The sequence below is a fragment of the Aplidium turbinatum genome, chromosome 15, assembly GCF_918807975.1.
Source record: "Aplidium turbinatum chromosome 15, kaAplTurb1.1, whole genome shotgun sequence".
NCBI lineage: Eukaryota > Metazoa > Chordata > Ascidiacea > Aplousobranchia > Polyclinidae > Aplidium > Aplidium turbinatum.
Window position 1 is genome coordinate 6,354,675 of NC_137486.1, and position 9,042 is coordinate 6,363,716.

The 9,042-nt window shown below is 36.6% G+C and overlaps 1 protein-coding gene across 1 annotated transcript in view; it reads right to left on the minus strand.

The window, feature by feature from the left end:
- The window catches only part of LOC145784267 (uncharacterized), a 31,035-nt gene extending 23,874 nt beyond the window's left edge, over nucleotides 1–7,161 (minus strand). The window contains exons 1-4 of the mRNA XM_082596055.1: nucleotides 7,082–7,161; nucleotides 5,495–5,535; nucleotides 1,790–1,862; nucleotides 247–340 (exon numbers count right to left, since the gene is read on the minus strand). Coding sequence (XP_082452181.1) covers nucleotides 247–340; nucleotides 1,790–1,862; nucleotides 5,495–5,533 — 206 coding nt within the window. The 5' untranslated portion in view covers nucleotides 5,534–5,535; nucleotides 7,082–7,161. The remainder of the gene's footprint in view (nucleotides 1–246; nucleotides 341–1,789; nucleotides 1,863–5,494; nucleotides 5,536–7,081) is intronic.
- Between the last annotated feature and the right edge of the window lie 1,881 nt (nucleotides 7,162–9,042).

Below are 9,042 nucleotides of genomic sequence, written 5' to 3' on the forward strand. Positions count from 1 at the left end.
TTTCTCCTGAGTAGCTAAGTAATTCGCCATTGACGTTGCAAAAAAAATGCGCAAATTTAATATGCTTATAACACTGGACCTAATAACTGAACCAGTCTTGAGCGCACGTTTAAATATATAAATAAAACGGGATTGGATGTTAATGTTATGTACTTAAATGCATTTAATAGGCAACGTAAAACCAACTAGAAACCATTCAACAAAGGTTTGTGAACGGGACAATCAGTTGATGATCAAGTGACCTACTTAAATCTGAACGTCTCCCCGAGATCTGTGGTGTCCCTGGGAACAATTTCAAAGACTCCAGAGAAAGGAAATTGGTGACCGCCATAGGCAAACTCTAAAAAAATAAAAGCCAACTTTATATCGTTGCATAACAGTATACACCAGGTACAGGAGATAGACATTTAGACAATTTCAACAATTAGAAAATTGGATGTTACTATGGCACGGCTCTCCCATTAGCTTAATGGTTACGCAGTACGCACCCAACTGAAGACCAAGCAGCGCTGGTTCGGCTATCGGAATGCGCGCTTGAGCAACACATACAAGGTCTGCTCACCATTCAGTGGTCCCTAGTGGATGGAATAATTCCCTGGCAACAACATTTCAACAAGTATCGGAAACTCCAGTACGTCATCCTCGGTGACCAGGCCTGCGTCAGTGGTTCATAGCTTCTATATTCTACAAGCATGCGAAACTGCCAGGATTAAGCTCTCATTGTAGCAGGTAGCTTTCGCAGTCAGAGGATAAACACCAAATCAATCAATCAATCAAGGCAAAAGTCTAACAAACAGAATCTTTCATAATTATAGAACATGACGTTAATCAATATTTATGCCATACAAATCCTTGTAATAATACAGGTCTAGAAATTCGTTTTTGTTGACGGCGGACAAACGTGTCCGGTCTGAGCAGCCATCTCGGCGGACAAATTAAGTCTTACGACGGACACACCAGTTTTAGCGTCGATCGTTGTGCTTAATCACTTAGGCTAATCTTAATAATTCTTCGCCATTTGGGAACTATAGCTACGGTTTAGAAGGCTTTTTAAAATTTCAGCAAAATCACTCTGAAAGGCTTTCATCAGACCAACGACGTGCGTTTGAAGAGTCAAAGCGCCGTGTAGCTGCTCAATACGCCGCATAACTGATTAACTTCCACCTACGAGGTCGTGTGGCTTCTTGCGTCACAATGCTCTGGGCACGAGTCGGAACACTTCTACACTAACGCTACTATTTTCTGCTAAGTTTATTTTTGCGCATCATGTGAGCGAAAGTGAATTTTCCCTGGGCCATTTCTTTCTTACTGTAATACCAACACTTAACAAATTTTGCTGCATCTTGCTGTAATAGCCTACTCGAATAATCTAATTTTGTAACCAACCTTGCCTTATCAATATTACTCGGAGATCAAAGCCAGACATTGTGACGTAAAACGTGAACTAATTTGGCTTGATTAGTGTAGAAGTACCCGTACTCTCATCGATTCTTAAAGAATTTACCTTTGATACGCTGATTCAATGTCATCAATCGTTGAAGCAATGTAAAAATCAAAAATTTTCCTGCTTGAATGCAAGCTAAGAAATGCAGTATTCACATTTTCTAGTAGATGCGCGGGAAATTATATTCTCGCAACAATTGTTCGTGCTATGCAATGACGATTTGTATCGCTAGTTCCTGTGCTATTTCTCGGCGGACAAATATGACCGATCTAGATGGTACTTCCCGCGGACATGTCCGCCGTGAATTTCGAGGCATGTAATATATCAGTCAAATCCTTTTCTTACCTCTGCTGTAAACTTCAATGCCAGTATGATATACACCAAAGCCTATGTTAGACGTATATTGATTGATCCAAAACTAAACAAGAATTTAATGAAAAACATAAATGTAGACAAATAATGCAGACTCATCACAACATAAATGCAGACTCATCACTACAATGATGAGAAACAAAAAATGTTTTCAGTTCATTTCCGCTTAAATCATGGTACAGTGGTCCTTGCTCACTCACCTCCCGCCGTGGCCGAACGATTTTAAGTTATTTAAGCAAATGGGATACTGGTAAGTAGGAATAAATTTTATCATTCCAGTGCAAATGGATGACTGTCGCCGTCTGTACTGTTGTCTAGAAGTTGCATATTTACTTACCATATCATATATATGACAATTCCAGACAACAGGCAGTTTTTTGTTTGTTTGAAATGACAAAACAAGATTTTTTTAATTCTGCAATTATCAAAAGTATATATATAATATATGTTCTTTAGCCAATGAACTGGGTCAGTTGTATAAACCAAGTGTGAAATCAGTGTCACGCAAAACAAAAAAAAACTTGAAGTTTTGCACTGTTTCAATATACTAGCATATATCTAAGCATGGAATGGCACTAGTAGCCTAGTGAAATTCCTTTGGACAATTACGTGACTTCATTAAAAACAGTTGTGAACAACAGCGCTGAGAGAAATATTGCAATACCGGTACTCCAAAATTTTGTAAATAGTAGGCCAATTGAAGATCCCTTAAAAATTGAGATTATGAGCAAAAATTGCACACCTGCAGTTTTCTTACCAATACTCAACATAAGAAAGATGGAAATACAAAACTTGAAGCATTGACCATATGACCAAAAAGTGGGACATGTATTAAAAAAATGGTGCAGAAGATGTTTTATAAAAAAATCTGATAAAGCTTGCCTTGTTGAACGAACTTAGTTGTATTATATGTTTGATTTTATGACGAATGGGTATTGGGTAACTCATTTCATTAAAAAGGTTTACCATCCCTGGTCTAAAGTCACATCCAAAGAGGATATATGAAGCTTGGGGATGGTTAAAAATGTTCTTTTTTTAGTTGCCTTTTTGTGTTATTTATTTTTTTACACTATTTCCAATCGTTTCATACAGTTTTTCAGTATCAACTGTTTTCATTTTATTATAACAAAGAACTGCAAAAGAAAGCGTTAAATTAAGGCTGTTGAATAACTTATTATAAATTAGTTTGCTGCAGTTTTGACCCAATTCTGTAAGTCAGACGTGTGGTCGCATGTTCAGCAAGTCATACCAATGAACCACCCAACTTGAACCACCCACCCATGTTGAGCAAGTGCTTGAGCAAGTGCTTGAACCAACTTGAACCACCCACCCATGTTCAGCAAGTGCTACCAATGATGAGGATGATGACCATTCAGTCCCAGCGGTGACCATGTTAACAGTAACCCCCTTTGTTACTTGTCTTAATTCCTTTTATTAGGCTGTTTGTTTCGTTCCTGTCAATTCTTTCATTGCATAATGCATATAGCCTACTATGATGTTCTTTAAAGTGAATTGGTGAATTTACAGTCTAGTCGACTGATATAAGTTAACTTACCAACAAAAAAATAGAGAGTACCACACTATATTAGCAAATTCAAGTTCTTTCAATTTAAATGTAATAAACTTGAATTTGCTAATTTAGTGCAATATCTCTACTTTTTTGGTTATATATTTTATCACACTGCGCATCGTCATGGATGATTGGTGAAGTCAACAGAAGTTTTAATGAAAAGTTCAGTGACGAAGTTGATTTTGGTAACTTATCGATGCCTTGATTACACTGGTCAACAAGAAAATTTTACAAGCTAGACTAACAACCTTTTCTCGGTAAATCAGGTGTGCTAAGCTCGAATCTGAAGTCAGAATTTTCCTATCACGTCAGGATTTCAAAATAATTACACTTTTGTTCGTTTCTTAGCAAAAAAATCAATTTTTCTACAGTTAATTGTCTCCAACAAAGGTACATAATGACGTAATAATAACGTTTGGCTTTTTGCTTTGTGACATCATAATCTGTCATAATGGACAGCTGGTTACATTCAGTTCTAGGTGTTCAGCAATAGAGACTGCAAGAAGTATGAGTTCTCGACCAAGCAGCTCAAGGCGAGCTTGCTTGAACCATCCAGACAAGTTTTGTTACATATGCGGAGAATACATTCCACTTTCCCACACTATGAAGCTCTCCACCAGAGTCAAGTTTGCGTACAAGCACTACTTTGGATGTCAAGTCGGTGACCAAGACAAGATCTGGGCCTCACACATTTGCTGAAATCGGTGCTGAACAGGCCTTCTGTTATGGCTTGATGGTAAAAGAAAGGCTATGCCTTTTGCTATGCCAATGATATGGCGTGAGCAAAGGAACCATCACTCGGACTGTTACTTTTGCACAAGTCTAAGATTGAATATCCAGTTTACCCTTTAGCTCTTCTACCCGTTATCCATGGTACGGTACTGATATTGCTATTCCGCTTCCTCCAGTTAGAGATAAGGAGTTCTTATTTAGCAATGAACCGCTGAGTATTGAGGAGAATACAGATGCGGAAATGGAGGCATCTTTGTTGGATGAAAGAAGACCACTCTTCAATCAGGATTGCTTGGACAACTTTGTGCGTGATCTGTCTTTGTCCAAAGAGAAAGCAGAACTTTTGGGGTCTAGATTACAACAGTGAAATTTGTTAGATTCAGGCACCACAATTTCTTTTTTTCGTCAACACAACAAGAAACTTTCGCGCTTTTTTACAACTGAAGATGATATATGTTCCTGTAAGAATGTAGCAAAATTTACTTACAATTCGGCTGGACAATGGTGCCCCTATCCCCCTCCCTGGCTATATCCCTGATCACCTACTGAAGTTTACATTGCTGTTTACATTATTGTTGACTGCCTTTGATTGTTTATTGTTTACCTTCTTGTTGTATGGTCGATAACTGTTTTATCCTTATTGACTTTTTATGATTGTGTTAGCGCTCGAATTTTTGCTATATGCTGAAAATCGCAAAATTTGGTTCATGTCGGTATCTCAGAAACGTGACGTGATAGAGAAAATCTGACTTCATATTTGAAATCAGCGCCCCAAATTCAGCTAAGAACACCTGTTTTCATGTTCTGTATCAATTTGTTTTTTTTATTTGTTGACCAGTGTTATTTCAGGACAAATATTTCATGAAAACGAAAGTAAAATTTTTGTTTCAACATTTAAATTTAAGACATAGTTAGTGCAAAAAAACGATTGATTGTTTTATTTTTTAAAAACATGCTTTTTTAAGAAAAAAACGATCACAAACAGATGATTTATGTACATCTATCTCTATTGAAACTACACACAAAACCAGAATGAAATCGTTTGTAATAAACGGTTAGATCATCAGATGTAAAATGATTATTATCAAACTCCAATTACAAGTTCAACTGTCTTTAACAACTGGTTGTAGTGATATGAAGGGCTGTGGTCGGGCGAAAAATATACGACTCCGATTCCTTGGTTTATAACTGACTCTGACTTCAAACACACCAAAATCCCTCCGACTTCACAGCCTTGGTGATATGTAATTGAAGTTATGTTGGCATTAATTAGTGTACTTTTATACAAAGGTTGCTTAATTGCCACAGAGCCTACCACCTTGCAACTATAGTTTGTGTTACATTCACACAACAAAGTAACAAAATACGCGACTTACCATGTCATATACATTCAATATCACTGGAACACTGGCCATTCCTGAAACATCCAAATTATTGTTTTACTTTACCAAGATAAATTGATGTGTTATTCAGTTACCGATATAGATTTATCAGCAAAAAAGGACCTTGACTGCAACAACTACCGGTATCTTAAAAGCAAATACAGTGAAGGGTAATTTTAAACAAATATGGACCATTCGGCTTACAAGATAAAGAAAAGAATAGCATTGATGAATGTAGTTGAGCTTCAAAAGTTCTGTCTTCATTAAAACATAGTGTTTAGATAACAGGCAGCTTCTCAATAAGAATCATGTTGCAAGTACATTAATGTTTTTTCCCCTTTCAAAATGGCCATCAGACCACTCGGCATGCAACAGCTCAGCAAGTACATTTTAGCTACTGTCCAAGTCAACAAATGAGATTTTCAGCTAGCATCGCACTTGCTTGGTCATCAGTTGCTAAACTGAATTTGCTGACTTGTGACATGCCAAGTTTCAAATTGCTCAGTTGTTACTTTCTCGGTTTTATTATTTGCCAACTGAAACCACTTGCTGAGATGTAGCTAGCTCAGTTGGCACTTGCTCAACTACAATTTGCTCAGTTCACAACTGCTGACTTGCAGGAGACTCTTTCAAAATACATTGCAGTTGCATAATAATACAGATAAGAAAATGGCGGAATGGCCCGTTTCGCTGAGTCCGATCCCTATTCGGTGATTTTTTCAATTTTTTTATTTAAATTATTGGGTACCGTAGCCTAATTATCATTGCTGTTTTAGGGTTAGGGGTTAGAGGTTAGGAACTCACCGAATCGGCCTCACCGAATAAGTAGCAGACCAAGAAAACGGAGTACAATAACAACCTAAGGTTACAGAAATAATTTCACCATCCCAATATTCAGCAGAGTAGGCTACAGCTCTATAGCACGCATGGTTGGTAGGATGGAGTGAAAAAAAATGTTATCAAAAAACCGGATGTCTTGAAAGTGGCATTTGGGCCTAAAATACCTTGTAAAGTACCGCAATTTTGGGCATATTTGATCACAAATTGGTAAAAACACAATTTACCTGAGATATCGACTCAAATATGATGAAACAAATGTTGTGATTTTAATTAGTGTTTGATTGCGTTTCTACCAACTTATGATTGATTTTGTACATTGAGAAGCAAATGTTGTATTATAGCACATATATATAAACAATTAAACATGAACCTTCTGAGCATTTCAAGTCATAAACCAGTTGTTTAGTTAATCTGGTTCTCTAGTTATATATAAGTAATTAAGTATATTAATGTTTTGCCAATTTTGAAGGTTACATGACCTCTTGGACCATTTAACCATCTGGGTACAGGTGGCAGATAACCAAAATCCCTTTGGCATCAGGCTTTTTGGTATAAAAAACTTTTATATCATAATGACTCTATTTCCAATGAGATTTTTTGGCCAGTTGATCTCGGAGATTGGTTTGACAGAGGTTGGTCTCAAGTTATATATATATTAATGTTTTGCCAAATTTGAAGGTTACATGACCTTTTGGGCAATTTAACCACCTGGGTACATCTATATGATATATATGCTCTTACCAGAACTACTTTTGAACTCCAAACTTCTAGTAAATAAACCTATGAAGATCACCAAGCAGTTTCATAAATATAAACCAACAACTGCAAGGATAGAATGTAAAAATGCAATAGATACAGTATAAACAGTCAATATTTTAAAATTTGTGATACATACAGTTCAAGTCTACAAAACTAAGATTCCACTTATAAGTTGCATATACATATAGCAATTCCATGCAAAAATAATTATCTACTAAGTAAAACTTTTGTGGTAGTTGTGCAAAATTGCTGCAGCCAGATATGCCTGTGTGCCCAAACGGAAGTGTAACGGGAAGAAAAGAAAGAAACCTGCCTGGCTGTCAGTCGATGTTCTCCAACAGATTAGGCAAAAAAGGAAAGCATACAGGAAATGGCTTAAAACAAAAACTGCTGCTGCTTAGTGCTTATGCCAAATACACTCTCGCAAGAAATAAAACTACCAGAACAATATGTAATGCAGTCAAATGTTATGAACAGACTATGGCTTCTAAACTCCCCTATGAACAGTAGGGTGTTCCATTTCAAAAAAGTTTTTTTGTAATAGTGATTATGAGATGGGATTTTTGGTCAAACGAAGTATCCTTTTTAAATTTTTGACCAACTCCAATTTTTTGAGGTCCCATACCCCCCTTGAAATATAGAGAAATACCCCCTATTAGACATAAAAGTCAAATGTTTGAATGGTCATAAGTTCTGGTTAGAATGTAATAAAACCATCATCTTTTCATTAATTCTGCATGATTTTTCATGCTAAACAAGATTACATGGTTTTTAAAGTCGTAAAATAAAAATTAAAAAAAAAAATTTTTTTTAAAATTACAAAAAAATTAGATTTTGATATTTTTTTTGAAACAAAACTTGATAATGGCATTCACTACTTAGAAAATAATACAAAGAATTTCAATACACTCCACAGGCAACTTAGAAAATACAAGATAGGAAAACACACAAGACTAACCAAAATTAATGTAAAACATTCACGATAACGTAGCCTACTAAATTTTCGTATTAAACTTGTAACATGTTAAACCATAACTGAACATGCATTCTTATTGCATCATTGCAACCACATATTGGCGAATATCATTGTCAGTCTTTTCAATTGTATATCATCATCATTGGCATCTGTGCTATCCTTGACTCGTTTTTCGATGACACATCGTTTCAGCAGTCCAATGACTCTTTCATTGTTCATCTGACTGTTTTTGAACGATCTCCATGCAGCCGGTGTGCCCAATGAAAGACATGGAGAACACTGACTGGTGACATCATAAAATGAAATGAGTGTCTTTTTACCTGATAGCGCAAGCATTGACTCAGTTTTTTTGGTCTCTATTGGCTTTGTTGCAATCTTGCTGACGTTTTCTGGCAAAATTGGTGGTTCATTGGAACGAGATGCCAGGGTGACATTTTTGGGGAAACCCACAAGCTTCCATTCCTTATAAAGCTTGGAATCGCATACTACAATAGCATGATCAGACGCTGCCATCAAATCTCTATTGGGAAGTGTAATGGCTGGTCCGTTTGCAGCACTGGGGTGGAAAAAAATTGAAATAAACATCGGAGCATACACATCAACTATAAATTGGCTGATAGACAATCCAGCAAGTTAGGTGACATTGAGTGCAAATGGCCTAAAAAGTAGAATACGAAGATAGCCATTGGTCAAGCAGCGAGCATGATGGACACTGGACAGCCTCCTGTGCAACGAACAAGTATTGTTTCAACTCATCAGGAATGTCCTGGAATGTTGCACAACTTAGGACTAAGAGTAAAGCTTGGTCAGCTCTCATGAATTTGTTGCCTGGAGTTGATGTTGCTATCTTTCCCAAAGAAGAATTTTTTTGGTTTTCTCTGATGGCTTAATTAAAGTATCTCTGTAATTTTGTAGTTCATCAACCATTAAGTGATTTTTTGTTCAAGCGATATTCAATCTTGGCCGT